General features: G+C 37.9%; 1 protein-coding gene across 2 annotated transcripts in view; it reads right to left on the minus strand.

Moving 5' to 3' along the window:
- Fign (fidgetin, microtubule severing factor) overlaps positions 1–13,756 on the minus strand; it is a 122,256-nt gene extending 108,500 nt beyond the window's left edge. Inside the window, exons 1-2 of one of the 2 annotated variants that reach the window (XM_060390279.1) lie at positions 13,557–13,756; positions 12,604–12,773 (exon numbers count right to left, since the gene is read on the minus strand). In XM_060390279.1, the coding sequence (XP_060246262.1) occupies positions 12,604–12,628 (25 nt within the window). In that variant the 5' untranslated portion in view covers positions 12,629–12,773; positions 13,557–13,756. The remainder of the gene's footprint in view (positions 1–12,603; positions 12,774–13,556) is intronic. The other variant, XM_060390280.1, reaches the window with a different exon arrangement.
- Between the last annotated feature and the right edge of the window lie 12,896 nt (positions 13,757–26,652).

Raw genomic sequence — 26,652 nt, forward strand, 5'->3', positions numbered from 1 at the left:
CTCAAATTTTCTGACACCAAAGTCACAAGAAAAAGAAAATAAAACATTAAAAAGGAAAGAAAAGTTACGTGATGCTCTTTATTGTAGCCTATAATCAAAGTAGCAGAGAGAACTGCATTTGGTGGGAGTTTAAAAGTAGCACCATGGTGTAGTTGTAACAGGTTCATTTAAACACCCCTCCCCCCCCAAGAGATGTAAAAATGGAATGGTTGTAGGCTCCTTTTCAGGTGTATAGCTCCAAAAAGTATTTTCAGGATTATGTCATCTCTGTTCAATAATTATGTAAAGAACACAGAAACAAAACAGAGCTGTGAAGCCTTTGGCTAAGTAACTGAAGTAAAGTAAAATGTTGCAGACATAAAATATATGAGACACACCACTTTATACACTAATTGGAAAGATAAATAAAAAGAAAATTTATTGTTTCAAATGAAACATGTGATTTTAATATTTTTTCATTAAATCTTTTCCAGCATCTTAAATTGCTTTTTAAAGTAAGATTAGTGAATGCGTAATAAAATGCCAGTTTCCGTTGCTTTGACCAATTCAAATTACCAGTTGTTTACTGGACACCTATACAGTTCATATACTTTATATACATGCTAAGGAAATTAAAAGTGAATTTGATGTTTCTCGTTATAGGAATCTACAGTTTCCAAATGGGAAAGGCAATGAGAGGGGACATTCAGTATAAGAGGGATAATGTTAAAGATCAAAAGAAAGTGTGTGTGTGTATGTGTATGTATGTGTATGTGTTTGTGCGTGTGTATTTGTATGTATGTGTGTATGTGTTTGTATGTGTGTAATAGTGTGTGTATATGTATGTATGTGTATATGTGTATTGTGTTTGTATGTGTGTATTTGTATGTATTTGTATGTATGTGTGTATATGTGTGTATGTGTGTATTAGTGTGTGTATGTGTGTGTGTGTGTGTGTGTGTGTAGTGGTATGGGGGAGGTCAGGAGAGTGCCCAGGAGTCTGCTGGAGGCCAGATATAGACATCAAACTTCTTCTTTAATTGTCCCGTTTTCATTTTTTGAAAAAGTGCCTCTTATTGGAACTGACACTTACTGATTCATTTGAGACTGAAGACCAGTAAGTGACCTCCCTGGCGCTGGGGAAGGCGTAAACCACCATATCAGGCTTTTACAGGGGTGCTGGGGAATCTGAACCCAGGTCTCCATGCTTTCTCAGCAAGCAGTTAACCAAATGATTCACATCACCAAGTCCAAACAAAACATTTCTAATGCAATTTAAAAAAAACAATTAAATGTAAAAATCAGTCCTAAGTAGAGACAGTTGATGATACAGACTGAGCTGGATACTAAGTCCTAGTATTATTCCAACCAACACTGAAGAGCATCCTAGGGATAAAACTGAGGAAAGCAAAAAGAGGACAGAGTACAGCGAAGAGGGGATGGCTATCATTTCATGAAGACATAACTTTAAGGCTAATCTAAATTATATAACTTCAGAAGATTTCATGTTCCTGTATCCACTGAATATGCCAATCTGACTTTGAATTTCTTACAGAGGAAATGCATGAGCTAATTAATACTTATCTGACTCTTGTTTGTAACCAGTTGGTAACCATATTTAGTAAATAAGTACTGTGAATGGTTCAACCATGCAACAAATGGTCCTTTGGTTACCGTCACTGTTGACAAGGCAAGGTCACATGCTTCATGGAGAGGAACAGAGTCCTTCCCAGGGTTTCTAGCTAACTAAACTCACTAGTAACTGGAGAAGCAGCTCCGTATAGTTCTTTGCCCGTTATGGAATTCCTGACAAAGAGAACTGAGGTTGATCAGAGTTGAACGACTCGTCTAGGTAATAAAGAATAGAGGCTGTGGCCTCTTCTGCCATGTTTTGTCTGAGGTGAACCCTTCTCTGTTCTTCATTGAAGCAAAGCAAGTTGTGAGCCACTTACAGTGTGTGTCACTAATATATTTAATTCCGTATGATAACTCACACCTCTAAATAAAATATCCTTTAAAAATTTGAATTTTTTTTATGAGTTCATGAGATGTACAAATTTGTGGTCCTGTGAAAGTGACTGACAAAATTTTACACTTGAAGTCATTTCAGGAACAAAAAGGAAGTATGTTACTACCCTCACCCTGAAACAAAACAAACAAACCAAGACAACTACCTACACCACTAGTCTGGGACAGGGCTTATGAAAATGTGAAGTTTTTTGTTTTTGTTTCTGTTTTCCAGGGGGTTCTTTCTTTCTCTTTCTCTTTTTTTTTTCCCTTTTCTGTGTGACCTCCCTCCCCACTCTGAGCCAGAATTACTATGTATTTCGGTCTATTCTCAGATTTGGGATCCCCACTGAGGATACAGCATGTGTCATCATCCCAGGCCCTTGTGTAGGAACTGTAGGAATGACGGTAACGAGAATGCAAAAAGTGTCATTAAATTTTACACATTCAAACACACCTTTCTGTTTCAAAGATCGGAAGCCCTGTTATGGCAATAAAATGTGTTACATTCCAAAAGAAGCAATACAAGAGATATATGTCAACGAATCTTTTTCTATAACTTAAACCATGGCCTAAGCAAATGAAGGATATCAATGGAGTAAAAGAAAAGATTCTAAGAATAAAATTTCTCCCCATTAAAGGCATATAATGTCTTTATACATTTTCAACTTATGGGCAGGTAAACTGGGAATAATTATTTCCATATAGACAATCATAAGTTCTATTATTCAGAATGTGATCTAGAACCTCCCTCTTCTTAAAGGGGGATTATGATCTGTTTAGATTGCAGCACAATGCTTATTAATCACTACTAAATGGTCACTTTTGCAAAAAGGTATATGAGGATTGGATCAGTATAGTGATCAACTCAGTTTTCAGCAAAACCATGTGAGAAAAAGACCCTAAATTTTTCCTCAACATCTTCCTCTAATTTATTTTTCCTTTGCCTATGGCCTCCTTTTCCAGTTGCCAGTCATCAAGGATAGTTTGTCCATGACAACCAAGGCAGCTTGACCACACCCCTGACACCCTAATACCCTCTTAATTAGTTCAAACTCCCTCCTCCTAATCTAAACATCCATATACTGGTGGATGAAGGGAAATTTGATTTTCCGGATGATCAAGTAATAACCAGCCTTGCAGATAAGTTTATAAAGAATGCAGGTCTCTCCAGAGTGCAGACACACAGGTAGGTAGTATGATTATAGATCAGCAGCAGGGGGCTAGCTGAGAGAGGGTAGGGCATGGTGAGCATGCAGATGGCAAAATGGACTGAAGCGCTTTGCCCTGACAGGAAGTAAAGGACAGCTGCAGAGTTGATTGTTAAAAACATAGACAACATGTATGTAGGTGCAAACGCATGTGCTTTGCAATCACCCATCTCAACACCTCCCATGAGATCACGTTTTGACAGTGGTTTGGTAATGTAATTGCAAAGAAATCTTACAGGTTTGTAAAACTGGGGAGTTTCATCTGTTCTTATAAACAAACCCATATCCCATTTAAGACTGGGCTACCTGTGTATCTTTAAGAATAAGTATTATAAAAGAATCTTTTCCACTGAAATTTTTACTTTGGTGCTAAAACAAAATGAAAAGAAAAAACAGAGAGAAAGGGAAGAAAAGTATTGATTATTTGGTGTCTGCGCCCATTAAGGAATAGATTAAAGATCAAAACAGAACAAGGAACTTTTATTATATTTCCTAAGAGTGTAATAGTGAAATGTCATCAATAGAAATTGCATACCCCATAGCTTAAAAACTCAAGAGATTCTGCATATGCACAAAATGTCCTTTTAATCAGACACTAGCTCCAACTGAAATCTATTTCTGAAGGGTCTGTCATCTCAGCATACATAAGTAAGTTTCTATTGATAACTGGTTGATTTCAAAACTTATTTTTTAATTAAGAAACTTAATATTATTCATAGTGCACTTAAGATATTTCTGAAGGCAGAAAAGACTTTGCTCAAATGTCTTTGCTCAAATATAAAATTCCCAAACTGCTTATCTTTCTTTTTCTCAATCCAGTTTGTGAGACAAGGCCACTTGAGGTACCATGGTCTGCTCATGGGTCATAACAGTAATGCCCCTCCCAATGCTTTCTGATCGCTTGAGTACTGTAAATAAAATCTCTTTTCAAAAGACTGCGACTCAGACATACGATGGTGGGGCCAGGACATAAGCCCCACATCCTTTGTAAAGAGGATCTAAAATTGACTACAGGTCTGTGATTCAAGAGGAGAAAAGTCAGTTTTTACGCAGACATGCTGTAAAAACTAAAAGTGGCTATTATTCTTAACAAGTTACAGATTGAGTATTATTCTTTTAAAATGAGTCATAAAATATCATTTTAAGTACTTAAAGTCATGAATATGCTCTGCTCTTATAACTCTGCTTGAATGTAATTTTTCATTTTCCAGGAAAGGATATTTTCTGGCTAACCCCGTTAACCCAATTACTCATTAAAAAAAAAATACCAAAAACATCTCTGACATCAATACCTTCACAAAGAAATGTATCTGTACACATGCACAAGAGGATATTTCATTTAGACAACAAAACCTGCAGTTCTTATTTAGGAGAGTCCCTCTGATTCCTGTCATACCTAGTAGTGAAATTTATCAAAAAAGGACTTTAAAGTTTGCAAACAGTCACTCTGTTCTTTCGGTAGCTCACTCCTCCAGCCACACAATTCTATTCAAAAGTATTAACTACCAAGCCTAAAAGGATAATAGTAGCCTGTTTATTTAACAGTATTTGTCTCATCTTAAAACGGGGATTAAAATGAAAATGACTTGACTATTAAGGCAATCTTTTTTTATCCTACTCAAAATAATTATCTGGTAAGATTAAAATTGATGAATCATACCTAATTAAGATTTATAATTTAGCATCATTGAGGTACATGATCTGAGAGAAAGTGTTTATTCTTTACTTCAATTTGAAAAGGGGAAAATAAAGCGAATATAGGAGATATTATACAAAAGCTATTATTGCAGCCACCGTAGCCTATATATTTAACCGGATTTGAGGCTTAATTATTTTTGAAGCCAAACATTTAGTATGAACATATAATAAAAAAAATAGGAGTAAGGAAAGAAACAATAAGGAGCTGAATTGCAATTGTATTGCAGAAAATAGAGACAAAGCACAGCACATTGAGAAACATGGATTGATGAGCACTAACTCCAACATTGCACGCTTACAGTGTCCTTCAGGCAGAAGATCCCTAAGGTGTGCGTAAAAACACTTATTTTTCAGCTTCCTTCCATTAGAGTATATACGGAAAGAACAGCCTCTCGTTACTACTCAGAATGAAGGCGTTTCTTCCCAGGACTCTGTAGTGTTACAGCAAAGTCAAGCAAGGTATTCAAAACAAGTTCCATTTTTCCTTCCTCTAAAATATCTTTAAAGCCCCCTTCTCTACCACAGTCTTGGGTTACATAAAAGAAGAGTGACTTTTCCTCAGCTCTTTGATATCTCCTTCCTGGCAGTGATCTGATATAAGAACTACCTTTTGAAAATAAATGGTCCAACTTCAAGTGTGCTCAAATCCACACTTAGTGGACATTCTATCACACCTCAGTCTTCATCTGAAAAGCTGCTGGGCTTCAGGATATAGTTTGGGGCACCTCAACAGAAAAGATTGTTTTATTGAGCAGTGCATCAGGAAACAAGGATTCCAGTGTTTTGTTGACAAATGTGCAGAGAATGAAAAAGGAAACCAAAGTAGAAAAGTAGCCACACCTAGTGACCACAGGTCAGAGAGAGGGAGGGTATTTCAATGCAAGTTGGAAAAGTAAGTTCACAGTCTGAATAAGATAGGATACATTGCAGAGCTAGGATACATACACGAAAGAGTCTTTCTCCTTTAACATTCCTGTCACCACAGCTGGGCGGCTACAATTCCACTTCTTCTTGTCAAAATACCAATACTGATACTAACATAATAAAGTGATTATTTTTGTGTTTGTCCCTCTTCCCTGACTGTCACTCAATGAGTTGTGCTTTTGTTATTTTTAATGGTCACGGCTTTCTATATAGTTAATTTCTTGACCTCAGGAAAGGGTACAGGTGGTACAAGGTGACCAAGAACCACATAGGCACCTAAGACAAATCCTACTGAAACAATTCCTCTGTGCCAGGGCTATTCTTCTTAATTGCTTGCCCATGTACACATAATTAAAAACATCGAGTTTCTGTTAACACAAACATTCATGAGATATAACAGGAACGAGACAATGTGAGATTAAAGCAAATAAACTGGTTCAAGGGTAAAAACAGAAATACCCAAAGGCCTCTCATTTCATCTGTTCTGTTTATCAACTCCTGTTAGTGTCCTTTTAGGCAAAGCCAAATTGGATAAATAAAATAGCCAGTCTCCACACAGAAAATCAGTGATCTCCTCAAAACTGTCCCTTAATACACTTTGTAGACAGTAAAGCCAAGTGTAGCCTCGTTGCCCTGTGACCTCAGCAGACACAAGGACCCCAGCAGAAGGGCTTTGCACTTGCTTGAATGCTCTGTTGTGGCTGTCTTGAAATTACGAGTAATTTTTAAACAAGCTATCTCACAGTTTAATTATGTGCTGGGCACATACTTATAGATGAGGTAGATGGTCCTAGCTGAAGGTCACTGCATTTCTAGATGAAAAGAATAATAAGTCAAAAGAATAACAAAAAGTTTCCTGCAATATACAGAAAGCCATGACTTCACATTGCATTGCTTTCAAAGCTAATTCCACATGTTCTGTTACCCTGAAACATATTTTCTTAGGGACCAATGCACTAAAGCACAGGTCATTCATTCTTTGAGGAGTTAAATTCACACATGCACAACATTCAACTGTCAATGATTTTCACAGCATCTAGTTGATAGAAGTCGAGTATTAGTTGATTCTGGAAAAACAAGAAGGGTTTCTGTGGGGAAAGTAAAATGCATGTTCTGTTCCCTAACCAGCCATATATCTACAAACCACTGTGACAAATACGTAAATCAATAGCAGAGACCAAAATCCATAGGGGAAAATCTGAAAAAAAAAAAAGCATTTTTCAACATTAAGATACTGAGGGGGAAAAACATTTTATGAGTGCTTTAAATTTTGTATTTTGCATGAAAAAAATCTTTATTTGTAAATTATAATACTACCAAATTATATATCCTTAATAATTTTCAATAAAAGCTATTCATCTTATAAAAAGAACAAAATCTTAACAAGAATCAGATTTTATTTTCCAAGATTATTTATTTTTTTTTTCTAATAAAGGGTTTTTTTTTCAAACCAAAATAATAAATAAGAAGAGTTAGAGGGGAAAAAAAGAGGTTAACTTTGAGCCTTCGTATAATAAATCATGCATTCTACTCTAAACATTTATCAGTTTAAAAATGTGATTTGAAGACAAGATGATAGCACAAATGCTAAACTATGAGCAAACACACACACTTATCCACCACGGAGCATGAATCCGTATGAAATGAAATCCTTTATGAAGTGCCTCAGAGAAACTCTCCACCAACAGTCAACCATATGCAACGAGAAACAAAGTGTCAATATTCAAATAACAGGACAACAAGCAGATTTGTTGCATAAAATATGTAAATATTATTAGCAGAAAGTGCCAGATCATATCTACTGTTTTGATGGCTTCGGATCATCTATCTTTTCTGCCTCTCAATCTCAGTAAACGTTAGTCAACAGGTATTCTAGGGCCTGCCAGGGCTGAGCAGGCACCTGTGGTCTTGTCCTAAAGTACCCAAGAATCTGTTTTACCTACCTGCTTTAAATTCCCTTCAAATCTGCCGGTAACATACATTTTCACTATCATTTGCCAACTCCTTATTCTTGATTTTTTTTTCTGTTCTTAATTTGTGCCACATTTCCTTTAGTTAACAACTACCATCATTTAAATGGCAGAAGGAAAAATAAAAATCAGCAGTCAGCATTCCTGTCAGCATTCTCTCTCTCTGCATTTTGTGTGTGTGTATACATATACATATACATATATATTATATATGGGGGGGAAAAAGGAAGACTGTGATAAAATTCCAACCATAAAAATATTTGCTGAGCATGCCATTTATTTGTATTATTTCCAATAAGACTTTGCTTTAAAAAAAAAAAGTGTGTGCCTGTGTGTTCCTAAGTTATCAATCAATTTTGGGACTGCTGTCTTTCCAGTGGTACCTGCAGAAATGGCTCAGTTCAAATGACAAAAGGACATTAGCTTCTATATATATCTAAAGAAAGCATTGTATGACATTTTTAATTGCATCATCCTCTGTTCCATTATCATTAACTTAAAAAAAAAAAGTTGATATGGTGATAAATAAAACCTTCTCCACCAGTAACGGACAATATCTCCACAAATATATGCAACAATTTTTGCTATCAAAAATACATAAATCAATTTAAATGCTTGGTAATTAAATGTATTATCTCTACAACAATGCCTGTGGCACTTTATAAAGTAGCATACAAAATTCAGACAGGAGAGTTTATTGATCAAAGGCAAAAGATGAAGAAATCGCTCTAAAAGCAAGGCTCTGAGTGCAGCTAGAAAGTTCAAAACAAAAAAGGCCTGCAATTGTTTCAAATACACCTAATAATTCTGCTGATTTGGGACGATTAGAGCTGATTACTTAATTAGGCAATCATTAGGCATCCAAAAACACTGACAGAAACAGGAGACTTCAGAGCCCACATTCACCTGGAAATGACAACCTGGAAAACCATTACAAACTTTCTGCATCTGCCTCTCTACATACCATGGGCAAGAGAGTAACAGCTATGAGAGCGTGAGGCTCAGGGAACAAAATAATTTACCAGTAAGGAAGGATGCACTTCCTTCAGGAGACTGAATTGTCAAACTATGTTAGAAAGAACAGATAGTGCCGCAGACTGTCTCAGTGGATTCCAGGAGCTGCTGCTCTTCTGCGCTCTGACCACATGCTTGTATTAGCTGAAGAGAATTAAAGAAATTTCTACTCTCTTGCATGTCTATTAGAAGCACCAGCCCACAAAATGCTATTCAAAGTTCCTAACAGTAAAAACAGCAACAACAAAAATGATTTTTTTTTTTTGCTAGAAGTGCAAGTGCAGGTGTCTTAAATATAAAAAGAAAGAAAGAAAGAAAGAAAGAAAGAAAGAAAGAAAGAAAGAAAGAAAGAAAGAAAGAAAGGAAGGAAGGAGGAAGGGAGGAAGGAAGGAAGGAAGAAAGGAAGGAAGGAAGGAAGGAAGGAAGAAAGAAAGAAAGAAAGAAAGAAAGAAAGAAAAGAAAGAAAGACAGGAAAAAGAAATCACATTTTTACTCAGGAGAAATCAGATGCTGCTTTAAGGACCTCATAGATACCATGTAAGAAGAAAAACAAGTATTTTTTTAATGTTTATTAAAATAATTTCAAAAGGCCATATAAACTATTTAGGAGAACAGCAAAGCAAGTCTACTCACATGTACAGCTGCCAAACAGAAGTCTCACCATCTTCCAGGAAAACAACAATGAGATTGTATTACACTGCTATGATTCTTTCATATCAGACATGATTAATTAGCAAGAATTACACTCCTCAAAACTCCCACCACACTCTTGCTGGCTTATTTCTAATAGAGTACATGAAATAACAAGTGGCCACCAGCACTATAAGGCAGGTATCTAAAAACTCTGTTTCAAAGAAATACTTTTCTATCCTTGCTTCCAAAAATAAAGCAAATTCTTTTTAGCTGTCTTTACAAAATATTTTGAAAAGAAACTGGGTCATCGTTTTAACAATGTTTTAAAATTTTGAATAATGCATGCACTGTATTCAGAAAAATATCCTATTTAATGTGGTACCCCTATTTTCAAACTGAGATTCCAGAGGACTCATAGTCTGTATAGTTTATATGATAACCTACCACACATAAAAATTAATAAACAATAGCAATTGTACATGCAAGCACATTTGGAGACAGAGTTTAAAAGGAAAAAAAGAAAAGAGTGTTCTGTCTAATAGAAGTTAACTTGTCACTACAATGAAAACCAGAAATAAGAATAAAAGAATAAAAGTGAAAGAAGAGCTCAATATTTAAATGAATGAAAACTGCTGACTCTCAATATTGTTGCAAACACTCTTTGAAATAATTTTTCTTACAAACAATCTCGTTTCAAAATGCCCATGTCAATCAAGAAGCTTCCCATAACTGAAGGTATTATAAATGTATGATTGAACAACCATCCATTTATAAAGGCTGAGATTTCCCCCTGAAATCTTTAACCAACTGTGATGGCTAGAAAACTTTACACATAGTACCGTAGTAACCAATAGATCTTTTTGGTTCCAGGAAACAATTTTTTTAAATCTATATTGGTCAAAATATCTTTTTCCCCCTTCCCTGTTGTATTAAATTTAGGATCAAAAACATCAAAGCAGTTTCCAGCTCAGACCTAACTTTTAGAGGATCAATGTGACAAGGCAGTCCCTGATAGATGTTTCTCTTGATAAACGACTTGTTCAAAAGAGACATTGTAGCTTTCATTTCCTGACCACAACACACTTTTAATTTGCAACGGCAGAGCTGCTGGGTGTGGGCACTTGCCCACTCTGTAGCCTTTTAGGTTTGTGGCTCTGATTCCTTTAGGCCACACATTTGAGATAAATCGAAAAACAATCAAAGTGATAGAAAATAGAAACCACTAGAGCCCTTTAATGCATACGCACACATGTGTCTACTTTCTGGGTACATGTGTACATACATGCATGCATATGTATACACACACACCCCTAGATTCCAGTGAGTGATAACAAGACTTCCAAATATCATTCACACATCCAGCATTTACGCACACACAAAAAGAAATCATGTGAGTATTACTTAATAGTAAGCAAAGAATAGTCTAGGAGCAATTCACATACTTAAATTTGCTGTTACATGCCTCCGATGCTACTGTTGCCTGTGTGCTTTTTTTTTCTTTCTTTTTTTTTTTTTACTTATTATTGCAATAATGAGAATTACCACTATCCACAAACCATGTTTAAGTATCAGTACGGTTTACAGTCAAACCACCCAATTTCTTCTCTCAGCACATTGTCCGAGCTCCGATTTAAAATTTATAAATGTAATATCCTCCTGATCACAGGCAGCAGCCCAATCTGCTCTGAATATATATTACAGCTTTAACATCACAGAGGGAAATCGCCCATCTGGCAATCCCATTCGCTCCAACAGCTCCAGGGGAAAAAAAAAAAAGCTGTGCTCTCTCTCTCTCTCTCCTCCTTAAAACATTTCTCAGGGCAAATTATGTGCATCTAAAATAAACAGTCTTCTTATTGATCGCTTCAAAGTCAACAAGTTCCAAATGCAAAATCCAATCAAATCCTTCCTAGCCTGCAAGAGTGGTGTGTGCTCAGTCCGGTAGCCAGCAGAGCCCAGGAAGAAGTAGATGTCGCGCCTCCGGTCCTCAGGTCCCTTCCCTAGTATTCTCATTTGTGTTATGAGAAAGCACTGGCCAGGGCCACACTACAGACGCCTAGCAGCTTTGACCCTCTCTCATTTCTTTCTTTTATTTCTCTTTCCTGCTTCCACTCTTTTCAAGGTCCATGACATGGGGAAAAATGTAACAAAAAAAAAAAAAAAAAAAAAAAAAACCACAGTTTAAAGTGTACATATTCTTTGGTCATGCAAAATACTTTCCCATTTTTTTGTTGTCGTTGTCCCCTCTTGGACTTAATTGACTATCACAAAGTGTACACACAGCACAGCCATGAGAGCTATTGAAAACCCCTCTCACCCCATTTAACTGACTTTTTTTTAAATAAAGAGGAAAGAGTGATTTTAAATAAAGTCAATTTCAGTGCCTGATTATTTAATTCTGTCACAGGTTAAAAGTAAAAAGCCCTGACAGGCAGACAAGTGAATGGCAAGAGGAGAAAAAAACTACCAGTGTTTCTTATTAGACATTAAGGACAAGAGTAATCAAAAAATATACACATGCATATATCTTATTTTCATGTAAAAGATACACCTTCACTCACTCACCCAAATGGGAAAATCCACACAGAAGAACTGATTACTCCATAAAGTGCAATCAAGAGAGCAAACAGTCAAATTCCACTAATAGGTTGAGAAAAAAAAGAAAGAAAAAGAAAATTCCATCCAGCCCTGTGTGTGCACACATGTATATATATATGTGTGTATATTTGTCTGTGTGTACTTTCATTAGTTAGCAAGCTTTGCCCCACTCTCCCACCCTCTCCATCCAGCTGCCCCCCACCCAAAAGCAACAACAACAACAACAGAAAAATTCCACCCCGAGTTTAACTAATTTACATACCATTTGACTTCAGCCCTGTAAGAGAGTATTACCAGAAACATGCAAGTTCAAGATTAAAGCTAAAACCGGTGAAAGTGTCCTCAAGTCATACAGTAATAAAAACTGAAATATATAAACAAGTGGTGGCAAATGCAAAAAAAAAAAAAAAGCATAGTGACAGATTAAAACAAACAGACATAAACACAGTTATAAAGGACTGTACATCACGAGCATCTGATTCCCGAGCAGCCTCCAATGTTTCTATCATGCTGTTTAATTTGTCTTCCCTATTTAAACGCAAAGGAAGTAAATTCCAAAACCGACGTACCATACACACTGGTGCTACTGATCATTTCTTGCTGGGAGCACAAAAAGCTGAATTGGATTTCTCACAAGCAGGAATTCCAAAGGTTGCTTTTCATTAAAGCCACTTTTCCTCTCAGCTATCAAATGTCACTGCCTTGAAACGTGGGCCCTTTCGTCAGGTATTCATTTAACCTACATGCATATAATTAAGGGGGAAAGCAACATCAACAAAAAGGGGATCTCAGATCACAGGAGAAGAAAGAAAGGAAAAAAAGGCACATGACCAGGAATGCAAGTCCATGTCAATTTCACTCACTCCCATTGAAACTAACAAGAGCTCCGGGGAGGACCGTAATAGGATCAGTGGATTGTATATACCATTAAATTATACATCTTTCTCTCCCGTTCCTTGCCAACAATACGCCCACCACGCTGTACCCCCTCCCGCGTGATGTGCTTACAGTTTTCTGCAACCGATCCTCTGACATTTTTCTCGATCCCCCAGCCACGAGATTGTAATTTAACCTCAACTTTTTGTGTGTGTGCAAGATTCTTATTTACACTTCTTATTTACTTAGAAGTTAGTTCCTGAAGAAAGTCTAGCCCCACCCTATGGCTCCGCTTTCTTATTTATTTATTTTTTAATTTCTTGAAGTAAAAAGATAATAGTAAGTAAGCCCAATATCGCGAAAAGCGAGATTCTTGCAGTCACGAACTCTTAATCCCATACTATTGTTACAATGATTAAGCTGCAGAAATATGCCTCATAATGTTTCAGGGCTACTTTGTAGGGAGAAATTAGACAGCAGGTTGGCGTACAGAATAGAAACGAATGCAAATTAAATTTACTGTTTACGGCACAACTCAGAGACCTCTTCTCACTACAGGTCTCGGATCTATCTATGTTCTTTAAAAATAAAACAAAAACAAAAAATATTTTAAACAGATGGTAGGAAACTACGAAGCTCTCCTTACCTGGACGCGCGGAGCGGGCTCCCGATAGCTTAGCGTAGCATCGATCCGATGTGTTTGCTGATGAATGGAAGCTAGGGTTAAGTGAAGGTGCCTATGATTTGAAATCATTCCAAGTTTTTGAAGGGAAGACGGACTGCAGCCTCTGCCATGTTGGAATTTCAAACCCAAAACAGCTGCTTGGAAGGAGCCAGCATGCCAGAGGCTGAGCGCAGGCGCAGAGCGCCGCCGAGCCAAATTCAAATCACTTTCACACTAAGAGCCAAAGATCAGTTTTCAAAGGAGAGAGGGAGAAAGAGACGCAGGCGGCCGCGCGGCCGGGCGTCGGGAGGCAGGAGCGAGAGGCGGGCGTTGGAGCGCGGCGGGCCGGGAGCCCCGGGAGGGAGCGGCGGCGCGGGCCGGGGCTGCAGGGGGAGCGGAGGCGGGAGGCGGCGAGCGGCGCCCGGCCGCGGACAGGGAGGGCGCAATGGCCGGCCGCCGGGTCATGTTACACGGCCCGGGCCTCGGCGGCCGCCCAGCCTCACGACCGCGCTCCCGCGGCCCGGAGGGGGCCCCGAGGTCATGCCGGCGCGCGGGGACGCGGAGTCCGGCCCAGCCCGCGCGCGGGGAGCGACGCCCCCGGGGGAGGCGAACCCGGGTGTCCACGCGCGATTGCGAGCCCCTGGGGTGGGGTGGGGGGTCCCTGCGGCCGCCGGGCCAGCCCTCCCCCGCCGCGGCGCGCACGGGACGGGAGGGACGTGGAGCCGGGACCTCCCTAGTCTCCGAGGCCCCCCGCACCAGCCAGAAAAATGACTTTATCTGCTAGGGAGAGGCAAGTTGGGGAGGCAGAGCGGCTTGAACCCACTTCTCTGCCGCCGTGAATAAATAAAACCCTAAGTGTCTAGGTGTGCGGTCCCCTCTCCAGCTCCCCGGCTCCCCTCCCTACCTCCCCCAGGCGGCTCGGGCAAGAGAGAGCAGCGCCCGGGGGCCCACGGTGCTGGCTGCTGGTGCGCAGGCAGAGAGACCTGGGGCTTCAGCTTTCCCAGCCCCCCGCTATGGAGCAATCTGGGGAACCCAGTAGAAGGGAGAGGGTCGGGGCTTTGTGGTGTTGGGAGCTGAGGAAGAATGAAATGTGCAGTTGAGTGTGTGGCTCGCATCCCAGGGAGCAGTGCCGCGCTGATTGTCTGTGGCTGAGATAGCCTTTTGTTCGCAACATAAGGTTTCAGAAACACACACACGTTTTCTGGGGTCTCTTGTTAGATGTAAATGCGCTGCATCCAGACGCTTACTATGCAGTGTAAGCTCAGTTGGTTTACTAATCACCCCGCCCCACCCCCAAACAATCAGGATCATTTGAATGGGAACCTCATTCAGACTTCTAGGCTGAGAGGATTGCCTTCAACCTATTTCATCCTAGACTAGCCAACCATCCAACTGAGATAATAAAGCAAACAATAACATTTGATCATGATGTCTACGAGATAATGTGCCCGGCAAAGTTCTTAAGGAATTGTAATGAGAGAAAGAGAGAGTTGGGTAATAATTTCTCTTCATTTTCATTAAATATGACTTTAATAGATAAATGGTGAGTTTATGCTTTGGCCTGGTGGATATTCAGTCCTCTGTATTTCACTGAAACTAAGAATGAAAGAGGCAAATTAAACATTCGACCAGGAGGCTATCTAGCTGAAAATGTTACTTTGAAGGTTGGAGCTGAAAATACACTTGTTTAGGGAGAATGCCGCATGTCTGCCAGCTTCTCGGCTGGTCTGGTCTCATAAAAGGCCAAACATATACTTAGAAATTAATCTCATTCTTTATTTGATATTTTCTTGCATCTCAATAGATGTGTTTATCACAATCAAAAGAAAATTAAATGGTTAAATCTGGGCAGATGACAATTCAAAAGCAAAGAGAGTGGCATGTCAAAAAAATAATATTTGTGAAGAATGAGATTTCTATTTGGAATAGATCTTTGATATTCTGCACTTAAAAAAAAACTGGGATGAGAAATAAAGCAAAAGAACTTTATTCTGAAGCTGCAGAGAACACTGAGACTCTTTCCATTTAAGAAGACAGCTTTTTAAGCCATCCCAACAAAAGTTGTTCATTGGGTTTTACTACAAAGAAATAACTGTAGCAAACTATCTGTGTGACTAGCTGTTGGAGAAGGTACAGATGATTTTTTTTTAAATCTTCAAACCACTTTTAATTTTATTGCCCATTTGTGAGGTGAAATGCAGAACTCTCCTGCACATGTATAGATGTCTATGCCATCAGGCAGGATTGCTATGTCTTTTTCTGCTGAAAAAAAAAAAAAATCAAACCTGAGAGCTAATCAGCAGGCCACACTAAATGCCCAAGATGAAAATTAGGGTTCCTGGTCTACCTTAGAGCATATATATATATATATATATATATATATATATATATATATAATGTTATATGTCATTATATATGTGTTACTACATATATGTTACATATATGTTATTATATATTACTATATACATTATATGTGCATATATATATATATATATATATTACACTAGTCACTGGACACAAATATAAAGCATTGAGATGACAGACATAAGGCAATTCACTAACAAAATCTAAAATGAAATAATCTTTATCCTTAAAAGGGAAAAGGAAAAAGTATGATGAGCAAAAGTTCATTAATAGATAATAGCAAGCACTTTTTCAATTTCTTTATGTATTCATTGAAATATTATTAAATCCATTGTTCAGCGTACCAATGGATATAATTTAACTGTGAAGTCATAATAAGGGAAAACTATTCAACAGAGCACAGCACATATTTACAGAGTTTCAAACTGTCCAAAATCTAAGACACCTCCGAAGAAAAGGGTCTCCCAAAGAAGCATACACATTACAGAGTCACATAAGTAAAAGAAATCCACAAAGGGCTTGTCACTCAACAATTTATAACTTTTATGTATAAGCAAAAGTCGCTTTTCTCCAATTACTTTATGAAAGTAATAAGAAATGTTTTTCACAATGCTTATGGATTTGTCTGCCATGTTTCCATTTTTATAACAATAAAATAAGATTAAATGTCAATGTGATGGTCATTGTATTTCTATTCACATTCATCATTAAAACTTGCAAGTCTTGTCCAGTTGCAACCGATTTCCTTCTCTAAACTATGAATTACATAAATTTTCTTGCTAAAACATGAGAATTAGAAATTGGTGATTAAAATGGAATGGTTTTCTAACCAAGGCAACAGTTAATTCAGGAATAACCAACTTCATTCAGTTTTTCCTGTTGAGCCTCTCGTACTTGCATTTCATCTTTACTTTTGAAATTGTAGAGACATTAAAACATAAAGAATTGTGCTTTATAAAGTGGCATTTCTACATGGTGCATCCTGGCTAGGAAGATTAGAGGGAAATGAGGCTAAATGAGCCTATTATTTGCTTTTAGGATAAGTATGTGACCTACCATATATGTGAGCATGGGTATGTCTCCCAAAATAAGAAAGAATTCTACTTTCCCTCTTCCCCATCCTCGTGGTAATATAAGCAATGACAGAAGTAAAAAGTAAGATGATAATCAAGGAGATGAGTGAATGTGGGTTTGCAGATGGCTCTCTCCTGACCTGCACTAGGTCCAAGGGGCATCTGAGCTAAGGAGGACATAGGATGTGTGCTCATGCCCCAGAGAGGAAAGCATGATGACCTCAACCAAAGGTGGGGAAAAGAAAGCAAATATTAGATACTATGCAGAAAGTCGAGCATGGCGGGATACTGTTTGCGGGTATCATACAACTCTATACTTAATTTTTAACTACTATATTTTAAATCTGAAACTGTTTGAGATTTTTTTTCATAAAATAAATTAGTATCCTCTTCTAAACCATTCAGTAGCCACTGGGAAAACCTGGTAAAAATTTAGATTTTTAAGTAAGCCTTCCAGAAAGGAAAATTTCCATGCAATAATTTTTAATGCATCTTTAAAATGGAAGATTATTTAAAGGGTCATTTATCTGCGCTTGAATTCAGCTAAGATGACTCAGAAGTTTTTATATACCCCCTCCTCCCATGAGAAGCCAGCATAGACCTTGACCTTATTGAGTAAAATTACTGAAATTGTTCAGAATTACACTTGAATGCAGACACTGTCAAACAGTGTTAGGACTCTTCATGTATTGCCTTAGCCCAGGGCAGAGAGAGTGTTCACCTGAAATACTCTCTTAGCTATGCAGAGGTGGATTATGCAGAGGTGGCTTCTTCTGACAATATATGATAGTATATGTTTCGCATTCACGTATATTTGAAGTATCCATATGTTTGCTTACAACTTTGGGTTTGCACGTTTCTCAATTTCATCCAGAAAGTGGACACTGGATACTTAACGTGGCTAAGACAGTGTGCTGAAAACTGAAGAAGATTTAAGCGAACCCGATATTAAAACATTTAATAAATAAAGTCAGAGAAATATAGATCAATGTGTATGCAGTTAAGCGCATTTACAAAGGGTGTCTGATGAGAGGGAGGGGTTGTTTTGGTCTCTCTCCATGGAGGGGTAGCTTTTCTGGCCTGTGTGGTCTCATTTATCTTCTAACGCATACACCACTGTGGGTTGTGCATGCAATCTCTGTTTCTCTTGCCTTTTTGCTCTCTGCTTGATTCAGTCCTCCCCTTTCCTTTGTATAGGCTAACTTGCTTTATATTTTTCCACATTTACCTCCTCTAATTTAGGGACCATTCTTTTGGGCTCACATCGGAACCTGCATCTCTCTGTCCCTTCATGTCTGTTTGACAATGCCTCCGTGTTCGGACTCCACCATTGGGTTGTAAGCATCCTGAGGGCAGGCACTTATCCACCCTCACTATTTCGGTTTTTAAATTGAATGCCTTAATTCACACTGGACACGGTAACTGTTTACATGAGATGAAAATTGCATGGTAGAAGGAATAGAGATGAACAGGGAACAAAAATTGTGGGGTGTTTGCTGGAAACATGCTTCTCGGGTTTCCCTGCGTCACTGAGACAGGCGGGCTGGGTAGGAGCTGTATAGAAACCAGAAATGCTGATGTCTTATGGAGGAGCTGGAGGGGGCATTAGTCAAGAGGTCTGCATTTCAATAGGAAGGTAACAAGAAGTTGTGGAAGGTTTGTAAGCAAGAGATTTATGTGGGGTTGACCCTGCTTTAAGAAGATGTAGCTCACAAAATCAGAAATGGGGAAACAAGCTGGAGACTTATTGTCCTCATCTAACGGTTTTCCTGGTCCTTCAAACTGTCAATGTTTCTGGAATGTTCAGTGATACGCTTCCTTGATTTTTTTTCTTTTCTTTTCTTTTTAAATAGAGGGTCTATTTGTATTGATTGCTCAATACTCCATGTCCATGTGGTAATATTACAAAATGTCAGTGTGTTTAAAGGCATTCATTTAATGTCAAAGATATAAAAGGGGACAATACATTGGAATTGAACTTTTTTTTCCCCCTTAAGCTGACCATGGTCTTCCTACTCATTATTCTGCTTCCTCCCTGCCCAGCACTTTACAATTAGCTCCACTCAGACCACGCTTTAAGCTTAGAAGAGACATCATTTTAAAAAGAAGTAATGGGCGAATAGAAGGAAAATTCTTCCCTGCATCTCTCTGTTTAAGCAAAGCATGCAAAGTGAAACTGGTTTTGGAACACTGAATACAGCACAGACGCACATTTCCTTCATTTGTAGTATATTGAAGTTTCTTAAACAGGGCTTTTAATTCATTTAAGACAGCATTAGGTTAGGTGGGCTGTTGGTGCTTTGAATTAATGTGCGAGCTGTTAATCTCCATAGACCTGGACTTAAAATTAGACAAAGCAATAATTAGTTTGGCACCATCATTTAACTACCCAGAGGGTAATAATGTAGGTCATAAAATACTACAGCCTGGCACAAGTTTTTTTTTTTTCTTTCTTTCTTTCTTTTTTTTTTCCCTTCAACAAAACAAGGACCTGGTATAACTTGGTAAAAGAACACACACATACACATACACACACACACACACACACACACACACACTCATATACACACCACACACCACACAGTTTTCTTACTGGAAAATGCACTGATGTCGCTTTTGAGGTAGGTTTCACTATTCCTAAAGCAACAGAGTGTCATGAATTCTTATCAGGTTTTCCCAGTTTAAGGTGAGGCTCTCTCCCTTCTGAGTGATATAAAGAACTGTCCTTGCTTCTCTTAGTGGCCAGGTTTTTGTTTTGTTTTATTTAGTCTTTCTTCTCTGTTATATTTTTCCATGCTGCATTCATCACTTTACTCACAGAATTAACATTATAATTTTTTGTTGTTGAAATCTTATTTTTCTGTATTTTCCTCACTACTTTGCCATTTCATTACATTAAAGAATGGATTGCTATAAATATTTTTAGCATATAAAAGTGCTGCATTCAAATAAGCGCTTACCATACATACCTTGATTTGTTTTCATGGCAAATGACTACTGGCAATATTAATAATTCAAGAAGAGAAACAATAAAAATACAGAGGCATTACATTTGGAAACTTCCTGTCAATCATCCTTGCCAGACTCCTATTTGAACATTTTGAAAATGAGGAAGACATCGGGTCTAGTCTTAAGTATGAGTAATAGTTTTCTGTTTCCTTACACTATTCACCTCAACTGAGCTTTTAAAGTATAGGTAGCCTGACTGTCTCTGTATAGCTTAAGATTTTTGAAGCTGTGGGGAAAAATGCTTTAATATTGAACTGAAAATATATTTCATACAATATACATGTTCAGATTTTCTGTTTTACATAAAGTAATAAGCAAGCACCTGTTTGTATCTATAGAGACTGTTCAATGTATCAGATGAGTACATTCACAAATCATTTAAGTTGAGCTGTTCAAGTGTGTTCGAGCCACTGATACAAACTTGCTAATGATAATTATAGAACTGATGCTGATTTAGTCATTTCAAAAAAGCCACGGAGGCATAATTAGTGTCTGAATGGCCTCAATATTGCATTATTAGGAGGCTAGGGTGAAACTTAAAATGAGAACATCAAGGCTGATAGCAGAAAAGAAAACATGAAATACATACATAATTCATCCTGTGATATTATAAAGGTTTATAACCAGAAACAATAATTTGCAGAAAGCATCTCATATAGTGGAGCTAACTGCAATCATTTGGTCAACCTGTTAAAGATCAAATAGTATACTCTTAGCTATTCTCAGTGGTATCTTTGTAATAAAGTAGCAGCAAACAGACATTGTTTGACTCTGGTCACTTTTAAAGAATGTTCAGTTTATCAGTCGGGACTTTAATCTCAACCTTAATAGAGTACAAAAGCAGCCTTGTTCCAGTGCTGCTCTCCTTAAGTCCACAAGGCATGTGCACACTTTTTTTTTAATTTAACAGACAAAAAATAAATAAAATAAAATAAGATTCTCTTTCTAAGAATACTAAGCACTGTATTTTTCTCAGAGCGTTTGCATTCCTCTTTCTTTTTGTAAGTCTTCCCCCTTTTCTTCTTGATAACGTGGATGAGCTGCCATACTTCACAACCATCAAGGGAATGAAGGCATACAGAGCATTAATAAAATATTCCCTGTAGGGTTGACCATTATTGAGTGACATATTGTGTTGTTTGGCTTGAGCATTTTGGCTGAAAAGCCACCCCTTTTTGGTACTGTCTCCTATCAAGTCAATCAACATGAAGTCTGGAGCCTGGAACATGGAAAACATAGCAATATACCGCACTGTTGACCATTCTACTTTCCCATCAGAATGGTATCCAGATCACCAGAAAAGGGCATCTTTATATATCATCTATCTACTATCTTAATGTCTGTTTCAGGCAGACGTGGCTGTTATTTCAGTTTCCCTCAATGACAAGATCTGAGTCACCATGCCTAGGAAACCTCCCAGCTTCACATAAATACTGATCTTCATTTTTCAGTGGGGTGCCTTGCTCTCAGAGCAATCAAAGTTCCAAATAACTAGGAAGAGAGAGAGAGAAAGAGACAAAGTAAAAACCAGGCAACCAGGGTTATTATTAATGTCAATTAAACAAGGGCAGAAACAAAATGAACCCCTGAAAGTGGGGGTAGGAAGTGGTGATATATGGATCATATATATTTCATAGGACCAACTATGGGGAATGCATCACAGATACCTGTATTACCAAAGCTCATGCCCACATAGGTAACAGCTCCCAGGAAACCTTGAACACACAGCACATCCTGCATGCAGCTCAGCAGTTTAGAGAGTATCCTTTCTGGGTGACTCAGTTGGCTTAAGCCTCTTCAAGTAAGCCCATAGCCAATTTAAGATTAGTGTTGGCTATATGTTACAATGGATGTGGTGCAGGCAAAGACACACACACACACACACCCACAGACACGTGGACACACAGACATGGGCACGGACATACCCAAGGAGAATATGGACAAAGAAAAGACTCAAATAAACATAGACACAGACAACAGCAAACATCGATAAAACTTACTGCTATGACTTCTAAATAAAATTGAGTTTTGCTTTCTAACATTTAGCTAGTTTAAGATCATCTCAAGTCTTTTGAGTTACTCAGTTCAGTTAGCAATCTCTCTTCCTTCTCTCCTGGTGTGCACTGAAGACCATGTCTTTGATTTGGAGTGTGAAGCTCATCCTTTAATTTTTTTTTTTGTTTGTTTGTTTTGTTTTTTAAGGATTCCAGGTAGACTGGCTTTCAGATTCCACTTTATTATTATTATTATTATTATTATTATTATTATTATTATTATGCATTGTGCGTTCTGCTTACATGTATGCTGCAGGCAAGAAGAGGGCACCAGATCTAGATCTCATCATAGATGGTTGTGAGCCACCACGTGGTTGCTGGGAATTGAACTCAGGACCTCTGGAAGAGCAGCCAGTGCTCTTAACGTCTGAGCCATCTCTACAATCCTGTGTGTTCGGTGTTTTTTTGTTTTTTTTTTTTTTACTGAGACTTAGATCACTGTGTGCTCATAATCTTTGTGTTTTCGTGCATATCTTAGTGGGTTTTCCCAGTCATCTCATGGAATCATAAGCGTAATGATCAAAATCACCTTCGCCTAAGGTATTCAATACTTATTTATTCATGTTTTCCTTGGCCACTGAAATGCTCTCACCACTTGGTCAACCCAGAGTGCTTAAAAACCTTTGGATACTTTTATACACCGTGTTCATGCTGGCCCTTTGGAGGCACAGATTCGGTTCTACCTTATTCTGTAAAGATCAAATGCATCCATTGCTCCTTTTCCAAAGTACACCACACTTTGCACCTTCTTTGAGAAGAAAGGAATACATTGATCAAAACTGGCTGACACTCACAGCCTAAAATGAGATTTAATTTTGAGATAAAACTGAGCAATTCTTGATCAGTCTAAGTTTTACATCCCCTATTATATTTAGAATCTAAAGTTTATCAATTAATAAGAGCCATCTTTATTAAAAGAAACACAACAACATATTTAATTGACATATTGTCTTCACTTAAACTAATAAAAATAGAAAAATAAAGTGAAGAAAAAGTCTATGCCATGGCTAAGTACTATTATTCCATGTTCGTGCCCAAAATTCTCATTTTATCACTTTCTTTTCCGATTCTTTGGCTTTTTCCACTCTAGAGGCAAGTTTTAACCTTTTCCTGTGTTGTAAAAATTATGGTTTACCCATCATGTGTTTTTCCTACACTGTTATTTATTTATGAATTATCTACATTCTCAAGGTTTTTTAACTTTAATTTTTAAGAGATTTCTCCCCTCAAAATTCTTTGTCTTTTTGCCTTTGTTTCCCAGGTTTGTTTGTTTTTATAATTGGATCTGAGTTTTGATATTGTGGCTTTTCTTCTTCCTAAGTGGAACAAACTCTCAATTAGAAAGTGATTCACATAAGTGATGTGGTAAAAGCCATACAAGAAGTCCATTGTAGTTTAGAATTTTCAAAAAGGGGAGGTGAAATGAGTTAATATCTCAAACTGTGATCCTGTGAAAACATCAGATTTGTATGCTAGCTTTATGGAAGTCTTCAGAGAGAAAGATTTCAAGTCTGTTCAGAAAAGTAGCCTAACTCACTCTAAGCATTGTGCTAGCTTAATACTCGGAGACAGTAGCTGGACATTATTGCAGGTACAGACTACTGAGGCACAGAGCAACAACCCCCGCCCCGTGATTCTTGCTCTTCACTCTGCTGCTGATTATTTTAGCATATTTCTAATATCCTAGGAGTAATCTTCATGAGTGAGAAAACTACATTTGTCCTCGATTGCGCTGAGCTAGGCTCTTTGTTTGAATTTCGTGTCATATTGGGACATGCTGTTATCGTGGATTTGGGGTACAAATATCTTCTACCACAAATGTAGTCCTAGTGAAATGCACAGATAGGAGTTACATCCTGATCTATTTGACTCCTACGTCTTTCCCCTTGTACCCTGGTGCTGGTTTTGCTCTTATCCTCTCCTGAACTTCACTCTTGCATGGACATACCCAGAATCAGTGTGATGACCGCTAGAAAATTGCTCAATATATTTCAGGCTTGTTCAGGCAAAATGTCCTGTCCTAATTAGATTTGAAGTCACTCACTCACATTGTAAAGCCAAGCTGACATGCTGTGCAATGGAGTTCTTCGTGGTTATTGTTCAGTTATTCCAAAAGGTTCTCACTCTGCTATTTTAAAAAAGTGGTCCCTTACTAAATTGATGGAGGATGGAAGGACACTAAGTTTATGCAAAATAACTTTTCTTTCCAACAATTATTCTTGATTTCTTGGGACAATGTTTTTGATCCAAGCTGGGTGAGTTTCTCAATAACTAACTTTTCATTTTCTTTTTCTCACTAATGATCAAGTTATTCATATTGCAGGTGATCAGATCTGCCCATAGTCTTTATAATTTCGCCATTCCATTTCAACATCTTCTTTGCTTTCTTCTTTAGGCACTCCTAAACTTCTGTCAGGGTTCTCAGAGAATAAAGACACATAGCATAGACTTGACTCAGTCATAACGTAAAAGTGGAGTCAGAATTATGCATGCGTAGCATAAGCGTATAATAGAATTTGCATATTACATTATACATACACAAATTCAAACATTTCTGAGATATTTTTAAAACATTAATTTAGAAACATTTGTGCTTTACAAAGTAGAAATTGCTCTTTCTTTGCCAATAAACAGTAGAACAAAAGAAAATTTAAACCTTAGTCTACAAATAAAACGTAATGCTTGGAAATATGTTTAATTTAGGCAATACTAGAGGCATTTTCTAAGCTTTTATGTTTTGTTCATCGGGAAATTTTGCTAGATTATTTTTACTGACAACTGAATGAGAATTATATTTCAAACTCTCTCTCTCTCTCTCTCTCTCTCTCTGAATGGGGAAGAAAGAGAGATAAATGGAGGATATTATTTAATTAGTAATATTTGTTTGAGTGTGGTTTTGTTGTTATTTTAAAATTTGAATTGGGTCTCACTATGTAACTCAGACTTTCCTCACACTTTATAGCCCAAACTGTTCCAACTCATGAGCTTTCTACTCAGTTTCTCTAGTGATGGATTCAGTCACAGTCTACCACAGCTAGCTAGTGACTGTAGCTCTAAATAACATATTTGGGTGTATACTTACCTATGCTAAACAAGTGTATATGTAGCTGATTTTTCTAATACATATGTGAGGTGAGATTTTTAAAATAAATGTTAAGTAAAGTGATATATTTCTTTATTATTATCACAGCGAAAATTTTCCTAAAATATACGAGAAGCCTTATTGCTGTGAGATAAAATTTATGGAATGTCATATTTTTTCTCATTTTTTTCTATTTCCCTTTCCCCTTATGTTCTGCTGTTTTTCTTCTTCCCCTTGACATGAGCTTATTTTCTTACTACAATTATTCTTTAAACAGCTCTTCACATGAGAGATATGCACAACAAGCATATTTCAACGCCTCAGTGCCTGACTCATGTGAACTTAAAGATAGGTATGAACCGCCTCAGTGGAAGCATGCTTGGTATGACTCAGGAGAGAGCATGTATTCACATCTTTCTTATCATCCTGTTCTCAGAAAGATGAGTCATTAGGGGTGCTATATTTATAGCTACAAAAAATGAAGTCATGTCGACACTGGAACCATTGTGTTTGAACCAGGTGCTACTGGACAGTTGGTGGTCACAAGTAAATAAAGGCACGAAGCCTTCAGATATTGAAAAACACATTAAGGAATTTCTAGTCACCAGTCAAGCTCTCTCGAGCAGACGTCGGTCTTTTAGCTTAAGTGAAGGTGCCAGGGTTTTATTTTATAACAGTGCACCTTAATTCCTCTTTGTAACCTACAAACAGAAGCGAGTTTAGGATTTGAACTAGCAACAGCCGTCTCCTCTGTGTTCTACCCCATGTCGATTACTGTGATCTCATCTAAAGGAATAGACTCAAGGCGTAGATGGTGGTTGTGACTCAGGAGGAAATGCTCACTGTCGAAGGAAGGTACTTGCTTCGTTTTGCAGGTTAGCACTGTAAGCCTTAGTATGCTTGGCATCTGTGTGCTCGTGAAATTGTCTTATTACCTTGTGAACGGGCACCGTGCCATGCTAGCAGATGGACATAAGGCATGCCAGCAACACGGGCCATGTATCATTTTTGAACATTAGTGTCGAGAAATGTATGATACTTTAAATGCAGATTTGTGGCTTGTTACATACCTGCAGGAAACGTGGCTGTGCACGGGGTCTATCACCTGCTAGATCTCATCCTGAGGGACAAAACCTGATGCTGTGAGCTTCATCCTCTTAATCATTCTATTTCCATTTGGATTCATATTAATTACTGAAAACCCTTTCCAAAGGGGGGAAAATAGGTGAGGTCGTTCTCAGGCAGCAAGACACCAAAAATTGATGTCTGCGTGGCCAAACTCCCAAGCGGTCCTAAATGTAAGCTTGATAATGATTTTTATGCAATTGCAGGTAACGCTCACATAGTATTATATACTCATGTATATCCCTCCCAGGCTAATGTGTACAGGAAGTATGGCATTATCAAAGCAATGGGGACCATTTTGTTTTGAGCTGGTTGGAGACAAACTAGCTTCCTGCTGCCTATCACCGTTACAAGCTGCAGAATGCTAAGGC

The sequence above is a fragment of the Meriones unguiculatus genome, chromosome 8 (genome assembly GCF_030254825.1).
Source record: "Meriones unguiculatus strain TT.TT164.6M chromosome 8, Bangor_MerUng_6.1, whole genome shotgun sequence".
Taxonomy (NCBI): Eukaryota; Metazoa; Chordata; class Mammalia; order Rodentia; family Muridae; genus Meriones; species Meriones unguiculatus.